Genomic DNA, 21,219 nt, shown 5'->3' with positions numbered 1-21,219 from the left:
ATATTATTCTGAACCAAAAAACTCCACTACAATCTTGACTCTAACCCCATTCTCTCTGAGATATTAAGACCTGAACAATTGCTGCAGAGGCAAATGTCGTGTCCCGAATGTAACTGCAGTTTGTCAACAAGGGACACTAAATCAAACACATCCTTTATCATTTATTAATAGAATAATAACAATGCATTAAGAGTTTCAGACTTTTTGATAATCCATGCATTTTCAACATACATATGTATGGAAGAACTTGAGAAATGATATAAAAAAAACATTCAGCAGGGATGCCAACCCCATATAAAAAGATTGCACTATTAGGAGAGATGAAAGAAGGATTTTGGGTGTAAAAAGATTATTTTCAACTTTCTCCAACAGTGTGCAAAATGTGATTTTGAGAAAAATGAAGTATTTTTCACAAATCCTGCAGAATTAAGATTATAAAGGGATAAAATACTGCGAAAAAGGAACAGTTGGCATTTCTGATTCAGTGTGTAGTTTGAAATTGACTTTTGGACAGTCTATAAGCCTTAAGCTTTACAACTGATGTGACATAACAAACATGACATACAATTCTAGCATTTTTCTAAATGTGTGCAACTAAATGCACATTACTGTTCATTCTGCAAAGTTCACCTTCAGGAGTTATAAAAATGAATAACTAACAAAAAGCCTAATATATTAACCAAATAATCAATATAAAGAAATTGTTAAGAAATGAAAGAAGAGAAATCAGAAATTCATATAGTGACTTCATTAGAGAGAAAAGTTTTAGTTCTCTTGAAACAGCATAGTGACGCAGACGATGCATCTTTAAGAAGAACATATTTCTAAGTATTCACACATGCATAAGATACAAAACTATCATCATGAAATCCAATATCATGAAATTGCATCAAAAATATAAACAGAATAATTATTTTGAAATTAATTCATGTTTTTGTTTAACTTGAATGGATGGAGTGAGTCCCACTTTTAAATCTGCATTGGAGAGGTCCTTTGCTTCACAGAATGATCATCTGAAAATTTCTAAAAAGAACTGGATGTTCAACACATCATAGTTACATGTAGTAAAGAATAAGTATTATGATTTTCCATCTCATTTAGATAATCTCAGACTGAAATATTATACAATTTGAATGGAAAGACTGAATTACAGAAGTGAAAAAGAAAACCTACCAGTAAGATAATTGACTTGAATAGATTAAAATGTCAACTGCCCCAACCCCTGGTAAATGGCCGGCACATCCGGGTTTATAGGGATTCAATCTCTTTCCTTCATACCACAATACCATGATTTTAGTTCATTGATAAACAAATCTAGCCCTCCAAAGAGTTAACAAAGATAAGGGGGAAAAAAGAAGCTTAATTTTTCTTTAAACATTCTATTATCATCATTAATACTAAATTGTACCCTTTTCTATTTGTAAAATGCACCCTTTTATAAGTAGGAAAAAGGGGCAATATTATGCCACCAGTCCTTACCAAGCTTTTTACGTGTAACTTAGCACTATATTGATGTCTGCTAAATCTATTAATTTCTTAAATATGTTTTGCGCAAATTTCACACTATGTCTTATTCTGTGTCACATCTCATAATCTATGAAAATACATTACAATCCATTGTAAATATAAAATCTTAATTGTTCTTTCATAAAATTGCACCAAGTTCGATCAAGTTCAAAGACATCATAACCTTTATGTAACAGATTGATATATTATGGGTCCTGATTACTTGACAACACAGTAAAATTTGAAGAATTTTCAAAATTTACAACGTAACTGCAAACATTTTGGGCAGTACAATTGTATCCATGTTTGTCAGTTCCTGTAATGATTATTTATCATTAAATTATAGATGAATAGTATGGACTAGATGGTTACTGGGTGTTCAGAGACTCCATACAACAAGTACATGTGCATGTATTAGAATGGGGAACATTTCATAAACTAATAGTCAATGACTTTCACTGACTACTGAAATCATTGCATCTGATAAATTGAGAATAAAAGTTGGTGAAAATCATATTTATCCATGCAATTCATTGAAATTAGTGACCATGCAATAATAATAGAAGATTCATCACCATGTTAAAAAAAAAACCCAAGAAGATTCCCATCTGGGGAACATTTCATAAACTAATAGTCAATGATTTTCACTGACTACTGAAATCATTGCGTCTGATCAACTGAGAATGAAAGTTGGTGAAAATCATATTTATCCATGCAACTCATTGAAATTAGTGACCTTGCAACTCATTGAAATTAGTGACCTTGCAATTAGTAATAGTAATAATGATAATAATATTAGTAATAATAGAAGATTCCTCACCATTTAAAAAAATGAACAAAAACAAAACCCAAAAATGATACTGGTATCAATAATTAAATATTACTCTCGTAATTCAAATGGACCATCTCATATTACAAACAGCTGGTATGACCCGCAATGACATACACCTGGATACCTGATATTGTTAAGTGTGGAATGATCTAGTCATTGTCTGCAAACATGAAAAGATGACCACGTTTGCCCATACCATTCTTGATAACATAGGCGTCTCACATTGTAATGTTGGCATTCAGTCACACATATTATTCCTAAGTTGCGTGAAGGTATCACTGACTGGATCAGTTGCACAAAGAGATATGTACTATTTTGGGATTCTACAAATGATATTATATGTTAAAAATGTATAAAAATTTTCCACAATATACAGAATATATAGTCAACTTTTTTTTAGCAAACACAGACTGGCATGGTTGAGTATGATTAGGCACATGATTTCTAATCACAAGTACCGAGTTGAGCTTTTGTACAATTCTGACTACAACATGGCTTAAAAAAAATCACATTAGAGGGTGGCATCACCATGCTCGGCTTTGGGTGAAATAGTCGATGCCAATCATGCATTCACTGGTATGAAACTTGCATTACGAAAATTTGTGTTTAAAAATGGATCTCATCTGACACCCCAATTTCAAATTCCAAGCTACTTTCACTCGCCCCCCCCCCCATCCCCGATATCAACAAGGAATGTTTATCCTCAAGTAAACAACCACGCACTCTCCCAGATAATCCACCTTCCCCCAAGGAGAAGTGACCTTCATAAGGCCTGGCAGAGAGAGAGAGAGCAAGAGAGAGAGAGGGTGATTTTTTAAAACTTATTGTTATTTCGGAAATTGTGGGTCATTTTGCATCGTTCAAAATTTCATGTCGATCTTCATCTAAATTCCTAATCGTTTTTAGATATGCTAATGTCCTAAAACAAATAGAATACAAATTCATTCTTTCAAGATTAATGTCAGCCAGGAAGCTCTGAAGAGTTTGTTTATACTATTACGTAACAAGGACAGCTGCAATCCCACTCCATGCTGTTCATCAGCCTGTTGTGGTGGCAGGCATCGGTGTTATCGGCTCTTATCAGCAGCAGCAGTCACCCCACCCCAGTTTAAACGCGAGAAATGCAACTTTCCCAAAAAACTGAAATTGGGGTGTCAATACCCCACTTGAGATCCCATTGACTAACACGCAAGGCATTATCAGCAGTCAGATGAACCCCACCCCAGTTTAAACGAGAGGTCTCCCAAAATCTGAAATTGGGGTTTCAAATACCCCACCTGATCTCCCATTGACACAACACGCAAGGCAATGGAGTTCCTGTGTTATAAGCTGGTGGGGTATTTTTTAAACACAGGATTCGCGTAATGAATTGTTCATAGGAATATATCATACACAAACAATCTTGAAGCTCGGGTAATTTCAAGTTGGATACTGTAAGCTGACATTGGTGCTGGGGAAATATGGGCACCAGCTAAACACTAAACTTTAACTGAGTAATAGTGCTTGGAATGACACTGAGCATTGAGCTAGATAAGTATGGATCCCATGATTATTTGTAAAGCCACATTTGGTATTGGAGCTCGGTTCACCAGCCAGCCAGATTCATACACTCGATACCAACGCTGCACTGGATTTCAATGATGCTGAACGACTATAGTAGCTTTGAAGAGCTGTTTTGGTATTGTAGCTAGGTTCACCAGCCAGATTCGTACACTCAATACGAACACTGATTCAGGATGCTTTGAGCAGTAGCTCTATTAGAACTTCTCTTGCACTGATTCTGCAACAATTACTTAAACTGTAATCCGATGACTTGGCTTTCCTCCTGTAACTCCACCTCCACAGATTAGTCTATATTAGTCGATAACCATTTGTCTTTTGATTGTAGATCATTATTTGACACAGTTTTGCCAGGCAAGTCCTCCACAAGCTGCAGACACAATGAAGTATAAAACCAACTGAAAAAGAAGATGGAAAATTTCTCAATTTCTGACAAGAAGGGAAAATAAACTGCTATGAAAAAGCATCAATTTCAAAATGTAGGGATATCTTAATGTCTATGCAGTATGATAGAGAGGAGTGAGAGAGGCAGAGAAAAAAAAAACACTGACACCGAAGGTTATATAACAAATATGAATACAAAGAGCTTTCATTAAAATTGCTGGTACTGTACAACAAAATACAATATAACACAATATAACCTTGAAATATGATGGACACGCTTAGTTGCAGTTTCTATGAGGATAGCATATATCATAAGGTGATCTGTTGATAGGAGTTCAAAAGAAAAACATTGAACATACATGTATACTTTCAATTCATATAAATATCCATATTATGATGGAAGATCCCTTTTCAAACAAAGTTTTATTAGTTGTGATAGGATGAAACAGAGAGGAATCAGAAGGAATTTTGATACTTACAATTATAATTATTATTAAGATGATGATCAATTTCAAGTTTTTCATAAACATAGACCTTGCTAGGCTTTTACTGCTCTTCTTGAATGTTAGGGACTGAAATGAGATTAAAAAATATAAACTTGTTACATCACTTACTTCACTCCACCCCTATCTTTCTACAGCATCAAAAAATATGTTCAGATATATTATATCAATGTTAATCTTTGTCTATATTTTATCAAGAACCAAATGTATTTCAAATAAGCATAAATAACTAGTTCCAAAGGCATTTGCCAAAATTCATCATAGACAGATTGTTGTATGATTTGAACAGCTTACATGAAAAAAACAAGGGATATAAGATGCCCATGCCAGTCACCCTGGATTGATCAAAATATATATTAGATATATAGTCATATAACTTGTCAGTGCACAAACACAGGAAAAAATTGGCACAATCTTTTCATTGATTAACAGTGAAAATCACATAACTTCATACAGTAATGAATTGTCATAACTACTTACTGTGGTTTCTAAGTCTTCTGTCTTATCTATCAGGAGTTCTAATCTTTCTCCTCGATTCGACACTGACTCTGTTCAGGAAGAAAATTAAGCACATTAGAAAAGTTATAATTCAGTAAAATCATGGCAAAATGTAAAATTGAATAAAATGTGTAAGCGATAATGTGAGTAATAGAACAATGCATACATAGTCATACAAGTATCATGGGCATATCATTTTTAAGGTACCATGACTGATGAAAGGACAACAGCTGGAAATGGTTTTGTGAAACCAGTTTCTTCACATGACTATATATATATATATATATATGGCAAATTTACTCTCAGCCAATCAAATGGCATTTCAATAGCTTAATAGCATTAACTCACCATTGAAAACAAGTCATACAGAGCCTTGATACAGATAGCTTTGATTATTGCTGGTAATAACCTCTGATTTTTTTTTATTTCTGGTTTGGATTTAAGATACATGGGCCTCGAGCTGAAGCTTGATATTATCATTAATTATTGAAAAGTATTTAAAAAGATATCTTGGGCAGTATAAAAGCTATTGCATATTTTCACCAACAAATTTGGAAATTAAAGCATACACAGTAAATTATAACAAAAATTGAAATTCTCTGTACAAAAGTTTAATATTTTTTCTTGCTTCTGGTTATTCCCAAACACCTCATGTATTGGAAATCAATCTCAATAATAGCAGCTATTTTGAACATTTCAGGGACTCAAAAACTTTTCAGTCCTTGTTCACCATTTTTTTAAATATCACTAGTTTTTAAGCTGGTCTGCCCAACTAAAAATGTAAATGGAGTTGTTACCTATATTTCTGACCATAATCTGATTGAGTTCATCAAGATCCTGTTGAACTTCTGACATACGTGTGTGACTTGATAAGGGTTGGGCAAAGTATCGCTGCAAACAAAATGGGAGAAAAAGACAGTATTTAGTCCAAAGAGAGAAAAAAAAATATCACATAATATAATAAATTGATCTATATTCTGCTTTATTTAAGCTTTGATAAATCCTAATGACAAATAAAATGTTTGTTAACTTACCGGTACATATAAATTTAGAAAATGAACCCTGTTGTTTAAAATAACCGTTTTATGCATTTTTATATTTCAACAGAATATTATTTGACTGTAGATTCTAAAATGAGGGATATGAATGATTTGAGGCGCATATAATGGGAACCTATTTGAGGTATATAATGGGAACCTATGTTTTACAAGCTATGATTTTAATAGGTTCTTCATATTTCACGAGATTCTTAATTACTTTTTAAATAAGTGAATGTAATTGTCATTATTTTTTCATTTAATAAAGCTGTCTGTTTTTGTAGAATGTGAAATAAATCAAATCAAATCAAAAATATATATACACCCCTGACATGCTTTCTGTCATATTACACATTTGGTATACTAGCTTACACATAAAATTAATATCAAATTCAAAAACCATTCTAATCCCTGTAGATTATTTTCATTTCTTAGTGATAGACCCATTAAACTTGAATTTCATTTTAATATAAAAAAAAACCCAACTCCACTACTATATACAGATTCATACAATCACAAGTAGACGATTATCAGGAATGATCTAGACAATGCCCCCTCTTATCACTTCTAAACAAACTTTAAATGCAGTCTATAGAGTAAAACCAAACAATATAAACAGTCAATCAATGCAAAATTACATTACAGGTTGTACAGGATCAAATATATTTCTTAGAATTGAATGCTAGAATTAGATCATTTATGACCAGAAAGTAACACTACCACTTGAGCAATCCCACTTCTAGGGTATTCAGTGAAAATGACAATGTCTTCATGATAATATTTTATTTTGTCATATATCATCTTCAATCTGCATTCATACCTAAATCAAACATCATGCTATATGCTTTTTGGATTTCCTTTGCATCTCTTCATTTATTTATTGTTCTTTCAACTATCTATGTAAATATTTTTAGGGACCAGCCTAGATTCTTTGCTCTTTTGACCGAGACTGAATATTTTCAAATTGCTTTTGTTGACAAGTTTTTACTTCTAGACTTACAATTTGTGCAGCTAGTACTCGAGAGAATTCACTGTTCATTGCAAAAGGAAGCGCTGTGTGTACTCTGGACCCATATGTGGCTGTGAATCTATATGTACGAATAATTACATTAAAAAAAATCATGATATTGAAGATATCTGGTTTCAGTTTCTATTTTGAAAGAAGACTATATATACTGAATGTAAAGTCAATGCATTACACAAGTAAAAAAATATGTTACAAATTATTCAATGGTGTATTGGGAGAGTGTCTTTATCATGCATTAATCTTATTTATTTCATTGGCATCACAATTATGGCACAATTGTCTTAATAATAGAAAATAAGGGGGTATTTATATCAAATAACATGCAGGAATTAGCCCCTTAAAAAGTTTGCACTCTAAAATGCAGCAAAGCTAAAGCTGGGGTAATAATGTCCTAGTCTTTTAAGGCATATAGAGACATCATATATGTGCTACTGTTTGATATATGTATTAAAATAAATTCTTAATCCCACAAACTATATACAGTATGTACGGTTGGTAATAGTGTCTTGCCCAACTTGAGCCACCCATGTATTACAAATTACAAAAGGAATTTCTTGCTTACGGATGATCTCAATTAGTGAAGACGCTAATGTACATTTCAAAAAGTTAACAATTTTCTGACTTGTGCTATACAGTGCGTATCAAAAAAAAGTTTACACTTTGAAAAAATCCTGTGAAATTATACATATGTAATATCCTGAAGATTTTTCCACATTTTAACATCGGTACAGATCCATTAATGCAAATGACGATATAACTGTCGAAAAATATTTCCGCTTGAGTGAGCACCACTTACTTTTGAAAAGTTAGTGAAAAATGATTTGCGCAGAACTTTGAAATAGTTGTGCGAATAAAAGTAGACCTTAATCATGAAGAGCACATGGAATTTAGCAAGTAAAACTGATTTGAAGATACCTTCTACCTTCTTTGACTTGTTTCCTTGCCCAAAACACTTCGGAGAGTGCATTTCGCCCAACCCACTCCCCCACACACTGGGGCCATCGTGACGATATTTGCTTTTCACTGAGCTGTGATTTACATGGAATGGCTTAAGCTTGATTTTCAGTTTGTTAATCATTGCTAAGCTTGGGAAAAGTGTCGAGAAACAAGTAATAAATGAAAAGTGAAATGTAAACCCACTTTCAATGATAAAAAGTTAGTGAAAAAATTCTGGAGATGTCTGATATAAACTTTTCTTCAGAGTCAGTGATGTCCTCAGATCCAGCTGGCAAAAATAGGGTTAAAGGTTGTGCTAACTCGGGTGCTAACTATGTGTTGAAATTTCAATTTTGGTGGCAAAATTGTTACAAAATGCTTGAATGTATCCGTTTTATTTCAATTGACTAAAAGTGCAAGGGAAAAGTATGATAAATCTTTCGTAGGGTAAGTTTGATTTCGCCCTTTCCCCTTTGTACAGAATGAAAACAAGCATTTCTGCGCAAACAGATTTCTGCGAGCTTTACAGAAATGGACAGTGCTCACTCAAGTGTAACATTCTGACAAAACTTTTACCTCCATTGGATAGATGAGACTCAAACCCAAGATTATATGTGAAAATTTTACCCACATGTTGTATATTTTTTAATTCCCAGGGTTTTTTCAAAGTGTAAACTTTTTTTTGACTTGCACTGTAGAAACTACAAGTACAGTTTAGAGTTACTTTTTTCAATAGGGGGAATTTCTCTAATGCCGAATTGGGTTTGAATAACAAACAAGAAGTAATTGGAGCATATGAATGAAGGGTTGGCAAAAATCCATTAATATATATAGGTATTTTCAAAGTTCGGATTTTGTAACCTCACATGTGATCAGCTCTTCCATGTCATGTGATATAAAGTCTATAAAATACATTTTTCTATGAAAAAAAAAGAAAATAGTATTTGAAACAAGCCCTCACTTCTTTTTGATCTCCTGGAGAAATGCAAATGCTCTTGACCTTTCATAGTCCTGGAAAGAAGAAAAATATTTCAAAGACCAATTTATTAAATGATCATTTGAACCATAAAAAGTATATAATACAAAACAAATCTTTTTATTTTCTTTTCAGGGTAATTTAGCTGAATTTTGTCATCCTACACAAAATCACACAAATCCATTTTCTGCATTTATATATATTTTTTTATTTTACTGTGTGATATATCAATATTTTAATCATTATACAAACTCTCAGAATAAATATTTAATTAGAAGGAATGTAATGTTCCAAATCATTACCATGATAGAAAATGAACATGGCATTCTACAAATGACAGATATTCTTCTTTATCACTTAAGTGTTACGTGCTAGCCATCTTCAGAATAAAGGGTGGTTAAATATTTCATATAGGCTTGTATCAGAACTCTTGATACAATAATAAAAGTTTGAACACTGTTGTAACAATTAACCTACATAATGTTGTGGTAACAATTAACCTTAACATTACAGATTATCTCTCAAAGTCATCACTCAACAGTCACTTACATGAAATAGTTTGTCAAGTTGATTCAGAAACAAGTATAACATCTTGAGAAAACAAGATCTTGGGACCAACTACAACTTGAACTTCTTGGACATGGGTTATTATTATGGCTATGGGAACTAAACCAAGTGGTTACTGCCTAAGGGTTTATTGACTCTCATATTGAATGGGTACTACTTACATCATCTGTGATGCACATATATATAATCCTCTCCTCTGAGACATAATGAAAGAGATACGCTCCATGTGAGTACGTCAACTTGGCATTCTGTGGAGGAATCTTCATCAGAACTTGTTCTGTCACCTCAGTGAAGTTTCCCTGGCAAGCTGCATAGTTTGCAAGCACCGTGGTGCCACGAGCGATGACTGCATAAAGTATAGGCATCTTGTCTCCGTCAGATGGTCTCCTGTAGATGCGATCAAGACCATCAACCGGGGACTCTGAAAGGTAGGAGAGATACGAACGCTTCTGAATAGGAATTGGAGCCATCTCTTTCTTCTTAATTACACATATCAACTAAATCGGGATGTAATAATTCCAGAGATTGATTTGTATTGAGGAGCATTGAGGTTTGAAATGGTTAACACCAGCACAGCAATCCAGCATATCATAAACTGAATGGGTTGCTTCTTTGTCCACTGTGAAAGCTCTGTGAAACTACATACAAATAACTTTTGCAGCAAACTAATAACACCTGGGTCATTAATTCTCGAGAGGAATTTATGATCACAGAGAAATGTTGCTGGTATCCAAATGTTTCATATACTTGAGATAGAGGTATTCAATTGCACTGTGCAATATCATAAGTCTTCAATTAATTCAAAGAACCTTCATTTTTTTTACTGTTACTTGACACGAGATGCCTGCATCAAAAGGTGACTGTATCCTTCATAAAATTGGTTACAAAATAGGGCTGCATCATGACTATTCACATTTTGGGTCTAATCTTCAGCTGTAAAACTGTACCATATTTTGAAATACAGATCCCCAATATATGTCAAACAAAAGTCCACGGAACATCTTTTCTCCTTCAGCATACAAGCAGGTGGAATGAATGAAAAATTACCTTGTTGTTGACTTTGTTTCTTTTCATGTAATTATCTTTCCTTTTTGCAAAAAGTTGCCAATATTGGAGATTGCATTGCATATTTCTCTGTGCACCTAGCTACCAGCTGCGGACTGGTGCTTAAAGATAGACTCAATTGAGAATGTATACCAAAAACAGTATACCAGTAGTGGTTGATCTCGGTAAAACACGAGCATGCAGATATTCTTGCACAGTACTCCAACAAATAACAGAACACTTATTACTACAATGTAAGAAATATCAAAGAGAATGGAGAATGATGCAAAAAAGCCTGAAACCTAAACAAGACAATATCAGATCTAGCAACATTATTGGAAAGAAATGCAGATTTTATATTCATCCTGAAACATGTGAAAACCCCCCAAAGATTTGAATAATATTTATCACTGATCTCTCTCCCTCTCTTGTTAAATTACCAATAGCAATACTAGGTAATTCATTAATAGATTCTTTAAATGCATTAAAATTGGGCTTCTCATTGACTTCTTTATTCAACTAAGTTTGCATATCCTACAAGACAATGATGGTGGAAGTAATTCATAATTATCGCACTTTGACCTGAGGCTGTAGGTCAGACGAGTCTACTACGCCGAGGATATGAGACCGAAACGAGAATACAGCAAATCCATTCACTGCCACGGTTCCATCAGATGAAGTGATCAACATGATCAAGGTCAACAGGATTACCTCACTTCGTAACATGACAGAGCTACCAAGTCTCACGCATTGTGCGTGAGAATCAAGCAGCTAGGGTCCATCTCACGATCTCACGCATGGCACCCATTTTTCTCACGCATCCGGACCAGACAGAAAAAAAAGAGAAAAAGTAGCATTATTCACTAGATTATACGCACTGGCCGACCGCTTTCGCACGCCGTCACGTCTACCGTACCACGGCACGTGAGACGAATCAGGAGTGCAGTCAGCGCACAGTTAGTACCTGATACGATGAATCGCGTGTGTGCATCGCATGGAGTATAGATCGATATCATGATGAAGCCCATATCTCGCGTGCGCGCCTTTTCAAAACGTAATGTAAGTGTAAGTACTGCCTACTGGCCGTGCACGCGCAGAGACGTCGAGTCACCAGTGTCCCAGTGCAGTGAGTCATGAAAATCTCACGCATTACATTTTGAACTTGGCCCAAGACTGTCTTGGCATCTCTGACATGATGATTGTCTATGAAAATCTGGAACTTGGAATTGACCAGATCACCAACCAACCAACCAACCACTCTCCCTGACACTCAGTTTGTACCGGTAAACCATTTTAAAACAAAAAAGCAGTTAGGCCCTAATAGTAATACAGTCCACAGTTAGATCTAGGCCTAGTCAGTATATGGTTGGTACCGTACTCATCAATCACTAAGTTTTACCACTTGGCTGGCCTTAGTTTTTTAATCTTACCTCCCCCCCTCCCTGATTAAAAAGAGAATCAAAGAGTAAGAAAGTCAAGGACTAGTCTAAGGCCAAGGGCCTGCAGCTGTGGTGGTTTTCTTGCAACGCAACGCCCAATTGGGCCTCCATGGCCACGCCACGGGCAAGGATTGCTTACCTCGCGGGGAGTTCCCCGTGTAAAGCAATGTCAGTTACGTATAGAAAGTCACAAACAAGCCCTCAATTCAAGCTGGCCAGTTTAGCTTAATTGATCTTCATTTACATTATAAAACTCGACTCAGTACCAATGATGGGAACGACAGAAAGCCGAGGCGATAGTAAATTCTGATTGACATAGTGCAATCAGTTTGTTCTTACTTACAATAAACGGGTTACGTTTTCGACTGGTAGTAGTATCTCCTCAAATCTCAACTTTCATCTAGCATCTCGTGATCGCGCGCGTGCGGGTTTTTGGGCGTTGACGTGAAACGGATCCGGGAATGGATGTCATTCAGCCCCGGGATGTCAGCGCAGCCGGGATGATATGACAATGATATAGATTGTCAAGAAAGAACAATAGTAGATGTTTATACTTTGTTCCCCGACTTTGTTATTTCAGGATGTCTTTTCTGAAATTCCAGTGTTTATTTCACAACAATTCATTTGAACAAGTTGAAGCACTACGGGCACAAAAGGGAGCTTATTATTGTTTGATTTAGATCTGCCCGATGTGTTTAGATGAGAGGACCACTCCTGAGGAGTAATGGTTGTTATTATTGTCCAAGAGAAAGGGACCATAATACCCAAACACTTAAAACCTAGCAAATAAACTGCTGCCTTGTCGTTTATTGATGAACATTTAAATTAAATTTTGACTTCAAATTCCATTATTCCAAGCATTCTCAGTTCCCATAATGATGCTGATGTTGAGTCCAGACCCAGAGTTTAAAAAAAATCTATTTGTCATTATTCTCTTGGAAGCAGCTCCGAGCAGCTAGACATGAAAAATTTCAAGAAATGTCACAAAACCTGGGGGTGATATATGCCACTCAAGTGCAGAGGAAGGAATCTCAAAATGACTAAAACGTTTCTTCTATTCATTTTTTAACCTTTGTATATATCAACAGGGACAGGTTTCCCAAAACAGTGTACAAAAACGTAAAAATTACCATATGATTGTGATTTTTTGCATATTCAGCCCCACCACTTTGAAAATCGTTCTGTGACCCCTGTTCAGTATGGTTTAACAGTGGTTCAATAGGTATCTGCGGAGCCCACTATAAACCACTGCCAGTCTTGGACTCAATAATCATCCTTTTCATTCTGGGCAACTCGTCCACTCTATATTCACAGTTGTAATTTGCTCTTCCAAATCGATAGATTTCATTGGTACTGGTATAACCTGTGTGGATAATTTAACCCCGGAGTTGAACTTGGCTAGTTTTCCTATGAAGTTGGACGCAATTGCAGTGATTTTTTTTCTCTTCAAATTTTAAGGGAATCTACCCTTGGTCACAAAATTTTGCGTGAGAAAAATAAGTACAACAGAAAGAAAGAAATCAGACAAAGCAAAAAGAAAATTATGACTGTTTTTTAATTAGAACAGAGATCTCAAAGTTAGTAAAAGTAAATTTCTAATTGGCTACTGGGTATTATGACAAGTGGTGAGGACAGCTATCCCAGAGGCCATGCACTTAATTATCAGGGATTTGTGGTTATATCCTTACAGGTCAAGTCCACCCCAGAAAGATCATGATTTGAATAAACAGAGAAAAATCAAACAAGCACGATGCTGAAAATTTCATTGAAATCGGTTGTAAAATAAGTTATGACAATTTAAAATTTTGCTTATTTTTCACAAAACAGTTATACATGTATGCACAACTCAGTGTTATGCAAATGAGAGTCAATAATGTCCCTCACTATTTCTTTTGTTCTCCATTGTTTGAATTATAGACAATATTTCAATAATACAGACCAGCTTGATTGAACCACAAAGTGTTAAAACAATGATAGTTCCACATGTCCATGGAGGAATAAAATTTTGTTTCACATGACAAATGAGAAAATTTCAATATTTCATATAATGAAATGCAAAAGAAATAGTGAGAGATGTCATCAGTCCCCTCATTTGCATACCAACCAGGAGGTGCATATAACTGTTTTGTGAAATTAAGCAAAACTTTGAAATGTCATAACTTCCTTATTTTACGTTTTCAGTATAATGGTTATTGGATTTTTCTCTTTATTCAATTTAAGTCTTTGTTGAGGTGGACTTGTCCTTTCAATACCCGTTCCCCTGGGGAAGTAATCAAAATATAACACAGGTAGTATATTGTTTTATATCTTCATGAAAGCAAAGTATATTTTTAACTTAAGATAATTGGCATTTTGGCCATTGTATGTATCAAAATAAATAGAATAGTCATCTCTACCATACATCACAATAACATCATAAATGCAGCCAATTTGAAGTCTCCATGGATACATAGTGATTGCCAACATTTACAACTTCTTAAAAATTCCTAACTTTCACCTATATATCTAACCTCTAAAAACAACTTTTCATTTAGGTTGGATTTCTAATAAGTTTCTTGAAAGGGTTACCACTTTAACTCAAGAAAATCGAAGACCCCCAAATTGTTAATTCAATATTTTAAATTTTATTCATTCATTTTGCAGTATATTCATATACATGTAGAAAGTACAAGAATTTTAATAGTTATTTGATACATATTGTACTACTGCACACTCTTGAGAATGATTCAATACATTGATGGAAGAGCAGTTAGTAAAAAGGTATGCAATACCAATAAAATACTATAGGAATATCATTTATAGAAATGGAAACATGAACTCTCATTAATCAAGTTAAATTACATGCATTTATAACTATAGGCCAAGTTCTCAATGGCATAAGTATCAAGCAAGTATAACACTTAAACATAATATATCATCTGTATTTGCCAAATAATATACATATAGCATATATGTGGAAATTCTATAAAAAGAAAAGAAAAAAAAAACATTGTACACAAAAATAAGAAATTAATAACACATATAGGGAGAGAAGATGGAGTTAATTGAAACTAAGAAATACATATAAATTCTAAGTACTGTACGACTTCTTTCCGAGATAAGACACTTTCCTGATCTCTTACTGCTTTAAATTCTTTTACAGCATTGACATCCATTTCTTTACAAACCAGGAAATCACAGTTCATACTCTTATTACTTTCAATAAGAAAATATTGCACCTCATTTAAATTATCACAAAAAGTTGAAAATGAATTCCTCTTGGCATTATTCAAAACCATCCACATGAATCCAAAACCAGTCTTCCAAGGTTATGTTATTAAACTTTTGACATCTCTATCTTAAAGCATTATAAAGATGACAATCAGACAGTGAAGCTACAAAATCACAATGAATCATATCATTAATTCTCCAAATTATTATCAGAGCTTTCCTGCAACAGGTGCATATGTTCAAAGCTTTACTTCTTAATTGCCACAAACATGCCCCATAGAAACTACAAAAATATTTAGTAATAAACACTAGTGCACTGATGATTTAATTTGGCCAAAATCTGATCTAACAATAAGAAAAATAAGAATAAAAAATAAGACTTTTTGAAAAAATGAGATCACTGAGACCTTAATATTGGCATTTTCTTATTAAAGCAGCTTGATGACAGATGACATTTCAATGAATTAGACTAAATGGATATAATTATGTACTTTACATCAGATTGACATTCCTTTTTGCAGTAAACGAGAAATCACCATTTCAACTAACTAATATTATTCAACTCAATTCACTAGCTGTACGCCTGACAGAAAATAGTACTTCATCTGTCTATTTTATAAACTTGTAGGTTCAGAGTCAAACCAATAAAAAATGGCAAGATTTGTCTTAGATTTACTTGATAAATCATCAATACTGTTCAAGATACACGTAAGTACTGACAATAATTTTCAAAAATATTAGTAGTTCGAGTACACTTTATATTTTTTTTATAATTTACTTCTTCACAATAATGTCTTCACAGAAAATAAAAATACAATCATTTGAACTGATTCTTTTTCATAACAGGATTCAGTAGACTGGCATGTAGAGGCCTAGATGACAGAGGTTACATATAAATCAAATATCACATGTTGAAGAAATCTTAAAACTATGCATTAAATATATACACAATTTTTCAAAGGAAAAAATAGACGAAAAACCATGTATCATAAAAAAAAAGTTTTAGCCTCAATCCAGTCAAATCATTGCTCCATTATGGCATTAATGTATGGTAGTAATGAGTGTACATATAAAGAGTATTGTGCAAAATCTACTAAACAAAATGACATTCACAATAAGTTGCACCGTTAAACATATAGATTTTCACATGGTTAGCACACCATATCTTTGTTGTTTGAGGCAGTGTGAAATGTCTGAAAACAATTACTTTTCATATTTTTTGGAAAGTTGAATACTGAACAATGCCATTACTTATACTTGTATCCGAATTGGAATGCAGGAACAAAACCTGGATTGTTGAAACATTCTAAAGTTGTCTGAATTTTTCAGACTCCCTGGGCTAAATGAGAGTGCAGTACAATTGGTTCATGCCTCATTGATGCCTCATGCCATCAAACTAATGTCAGACTGTTAGTTAAAATGTCAATTAGGGTCTGTGCCTGCAGACTATATCAGATGGCAAATATATCATAATGCAGCAGGTGTGCTCTTGTGATAGGTGAAATGCAATGAAATAAGAATTGGATTCTGCTTACAATATATTGTTCTGATTCACAATCAAAAGCTGGAAGACAGTGTTGAGCTTGGCGACCTGGAGTTGATAGATGAATAACAGTCTCTTGTAAAAAGCACCACACCTTTGCATCCTTTCATTACAACTACTCGCCAGTGGTCCCTTCGTTTGTGTATTTGAATGCTGAAATAAAGATGGTTTCCATCATGTTTCTCCTGTAAGATCTGGAAGATCAGGTAAAGTGTCTATTGCACCAGTAGTCTCTTCTTCCATGCTCTTACGACTGGATGAATGCCGCCTTGGCTTGGATTTCCTATCAGGAGTTTTCTGATAATAGGATAGAACCATGCAGACAAAATTCATCAATTTGATTGCAATATCCCTAATTTAAATGTGATGTCTGTTCTTACTGTATATTGTTATTTCATTACAATCCCATGTTTTACAAAGCAATGTAACAAATTGCTTAATTCAAAATTTACCGGTAATTTTATCAAACAATTAATTGGTATTGCCTGTAACAGATTTGACAAAGAGTCAAGGAAGTATTTCAAAAGAATGATTCAAAAACTGTATTTATTGTATAAGTATTTGGTTCTAGTCTATTGTAATTCTCACCTTTTTTCAGTCCTGCACATAAGTCCATCCATATCATGCCACATAAAATTATTCCAAGGCATCCACAAAAATATTAGCCTTGTACGTATGCAACAATTGTAAATATCAACTTGTCAACAGATTTCTGCAACCCTAAGATATTTAAACTGGCTAGATCCCCCTGTAGTAGGTAACTTGATACATGTAGGGATTGCTATTGATGTCAAATTGTAACTACCATGGACAGTTTGCCAAACAACAAATAAAAATCAAGGTTTCCATGGAAATGGAATTCAAGACCAGTTATCAGTAATTGTTTTAAACAAAACAGGCCTAATGGTATTTCACTACTTGTCAATGATGATTTTAATTTGCAATTGCACTTGAACTCATAATTGCATGTGGTATACAACATATTATCGCACTGGTCAGATTATTCAAGAGATACATGCTGCTGCAGTTAGAAATAAGATTATAATAATTGCCATTAGATGCAACTCTTATAAATCCTTATGAAACATCCTTGGTAGAGTAATTGGGGGAAAAATCTTTAACCACCTTCTTTGTTCTTTGTTTTGTGGTGAACATCTGTTTATATATCCTTTCAGCTTCCTGTCTCTCATCCCAAGTGACTGGTTGATCATCTAATGTCTCAAGTACAGGAAGCTGACTGATCACATACTGCCTAAAAAAAGAAAACATCTTAATAAGTTAATATTAAATGGTAATTATATGATCCAATAAAAAAAATATATATATAGGCAGACTTACATGTATACCCTGACTAACTTATCACTAGCAGATTTGTTTTTTTTTTTAATCAAAGACACATGATGTAATTCAATTCAAATTTTTATTTCCACAATTAAAAATATACGTATATACAAATCATTGACATTAAAAGATATATTACACGTGGAGGGGTCAAAGAAAGCATAACTGCTTGTATAAATTGGCCCCTAAAGTATTAGTAGACTTAATAGGGCTTTCAATAGTAGTTTGACCTACAGGGTTTTCAAGCACAACCAAGTAACTTTGATTGAATATCTATCTTTGAAAAAAAAAGATATCATGATGGGCAACTAGTCCACTCAATATTCACAGTTGTAATTTGCTCTTCCAAATCGATAGATTTCATTGGTACCAGTATAACCTGTTTGGATAATTTAACCCCGGAGTTGAACATGGCTAAATGTTCCTATGAAGTTGGACACAATTGCAGTGATTTTATTTCATTTTATATAAGATATGATTTTCATTCATGATAATCTAAACATCAATCTATAGAGTTGTCACATAGCAGAAAATTGATAAGGAGTCTAACTTCTTTAAACTGTACACCTAGTATTACCTATAGTCTTGAAACTGTTGAAAAGTGCCTCCATTGAAGTAGCTTGGTGCAGCAGGGTTGTTCATCATGCTAAGAAACTTCAGCTTGGGAAAGTTCTGGGCCAAGGTCTCAACAAATGTTGTTAAGTTGGTGATGTTATTACGGTTGACCCACAGGGTATGTAAGCAGGGCATTGGAGGGAACTTTGTATGTGACTTTATCTCATTGTTATCCAAGATTAGTGTGTGAATATTGTCAAAGCTCTCCAATGTCCTTAGCTCTCTGTTTTGATGATGAATTAAGGAAGAATCAATTAAGTCCCGTTAACTTTTGGTAAAGGGCAAGTCCAAGAATTCACGCGCATCGTACACCTTAGACATTTCAGAGGCCTGAAAAATAGTGTTAAATGACATTCATTAGATTTAATACCATCATGATGGCTGATATCTAGGAGAATAATTTATTTGAATAAATTTTATTTATTAAAATAAATTATTTATTTATTCATTTATTTCGGTATAAAAAGAACATTGCACATAGCAGCCTTATGGCTGAATTGCTTACAATTTACAAAGATGATTGGTACATACAAAACACAAACAATAGTTGATAAAAATATAAGATATCGAAATAAGACATAATTTAACTCTGATCTATAATCAATGAATCTATGATTTAACAAATTAATTTACTAATGAATATTTTATGATATAATTCAAAATGGTTGCTTTGGGATGTACATGTCAAATAAATATGCCATCTATCATATTATGTAAAAAATGGTGACATATGACCTTGACCGTTAAGAGAGAAAATATGTGCTGTTAGGTATGGGACACAGAAAAAAGACATTTTTTTTCAAGTTGAGAATCCTCTTTAAAGTATTTCATTTGACAACTTATTACTCAGTGACTAACTCAGTCAGTGTGATAAAAGTCACAACACTCTTTTATATCTAACTCTACTTAGGCAGGTTTCACGTCATAAGGCAATCGTTTGTCGACTGTCAAGTTAAACTTCCATTGACCAGTGGATACCATGCGTGACCACTGACCAAGGGGTCTCCAAAAGCACCCTAAACACATATTTTTCATATTCTGAAAATGCACAAGTATTAGAAGCAAAACGACTGGCAAGTATTTTAATTGAACCCCTAAACAAGTACAGCGGTATTCTAATGGTTATGTCATGGACTTCGGTCGTCGGTTTACCTTTAGTACATCATCGGGCTTAGAATGGCCCCACATCTCGTGCAGATCGGACTCTAAACACGTACAGGCATAAACTACATCCTTTATAAAACATTTTTGTCTACTGGATACCCTTGAAAAACTGACCCTTATCACGTAGCTTTCCGAGCGAAATACCCTTTTCTCATTATTTTTGTGTTTTTGACACCCTTATTACATTACGTACATAACAATACATGCCCTATCTTAAAAAAGACATCCTTTTTAGAGATGTTTTTTGGTCGCGCATGGTATCCACTCGTCAATCATTTGTCAATGTAAGTGGCCCCCTGGGGCTGGGGGATGGGTAGACCAAAAGCTTCAGTCTCTGTATTTTGGTTGTTCCGCTGAACTACGTTGGCTCCACTCACCATACATGGGGATTACAGTAAAATGTCAGAAATTGTTGAATAAAATAAATCCCCAGAAACGACGGTTATTCCTGTCTAGGGGATGGGATAAACATTATTCCATTCCCTAGACAAATTGTTGAATAAATCCCCAGAAACGACGGTTAATTTTATTCCTGTCTAGGGGATGGGATAAACATTATTCCATTCCCTAGACAAATGATTGAAATCATACAAATGACTTGTTAAAATTCTCGACTCAGTCTCAACTTCAAACTTTGCATGATTCTTTTTCATTCTATTTTCAATCTTTTAACTGGAATATTATTTTTGCTTAGCCGTTAACTTAGACTTAGACGTGTTATGTTGAATAAAATGAAAAACTTAGTAAAAAATTAAAAAAGGATACGAAAACTTGTTATGGCTCAGGTCTAAAACAAATGTTGTCTTAGAATAATGAAGAATAATGTTGTCTGGAAGTTCTTTCAAGTCTTGGTAGGCCAAGTTGAGGCGATGTGTGTCATCAGCATCCGTCATCTTCAGTTTCGCCATGTCTGAGCTACAACTCGAGCCAGGATCAGGAGCTAGCTAGCTAGCTCCGCTGGTATCCGATATATCTGAAACCGGTAAAGAATTCAATGAACCGATCCGGAGTTGTCACACATTCGCAACGTTAACGTA

At 34.2% G+C, this 21,219-nt stretch overlaps 2 protein-coding genes across 5 annotated transcripts; both read right to left on the bottom strand.

Moving 5' to 3' along the window:
* Positions 1 to 2,932: 2,932 nt before the first annotated feature.
* LOC121407915 (vesicle-associated membrane protein 7-like) lies at positions 2,933 to 12,761 on the bottom strand. 4 transcript variants are annotated; one of them, XM_041599169.1, is made up of 8 exons: positions 12,653 to 12,761; positions 9,988 to 10,247; positions 9,245 to 9,294; positions 7,321 to 7,408; positions 6,081 to 6,174; positions 5,266 to 5,333; positions 4,762 to 4,854; positions 2,933 to 4,296 (listed from the first exon to the last, which is right to left on the bottom strand). In XM_041599169.1, exons 2-8 carry the CDS (start codon positions 10,189 to 10,191, stop codon positions 4,231 to 4,233), a joined length of 663 nt encoding a protein of 220 aa, XP_041455103.1. In that variant the 5' UTR covers positions 10,192 to 10,247; positions 12,653 to 12,761; the 3' UTR covers positions 2,933 to 4,230. The 4 variants fall into 4 exon arrangements, with proteins under 4 accessions (XP_041455103.1, XP_041455112.1, XP_041455121.1 ...); XM_041599178.1 differs by having other exon boundaries at positions 12,649 to 12,669; XM_041599187.1 differs by lacking the exon at positions 12,653 to 12,761 and adding an exon at positions 12,449 to 12,628.
* A 3,984-nt stretch (positions 12,762 to 16,745) lies between these two features.
* On the bottom strand, positions 16,746 to 21,217 carry LOC121407903 (leucine-rich melanocyte differentiation-associated protein-like). Its single transcript, XM_041599150.1, has 4 exons — positions 20,948 to 21,217; positions 18,981 to 19,241; positions 18,188 to 18,314; positions 16,746 to 17,359 (listed from the first exon to the last, which is right to left on the bottom strand). Exons 1-4 carry the CDS (start codon positions 21,088 to 21,090, stop codon positions 17,237 to 17,239), a joined length of 654 nt encoding a protein of 217 aa, XP_041455084.1. The 5' UTR covers positions 21,091 to 21,217; the 3' UTR covers positions 16,746 to 17,236.
* Positions 21,218 to 21,219: the final 2 nt, after the last annotated feature.

Source organism: Lytechinus variegatus, chromosome 1 (assembly GCF_018143015.1).
Source record: "Lytechinus variegatus isolate NC3 chromosome 1, Lvar_3.0, whole genome shotgun sequence".
NCBI classification, from domain to species: Eukaryota; Metazoa; Echinodermata; class Echinoidea; order Temnopleuroida; family Toxopneustidae; genus Lytechinus; species Lytechinus variegatus.
The sequence above is the reverse complement of the archived record's forward strand: the minus strand, read 5'-3'. Positions and strand labels throughout refer to the sequence as shown.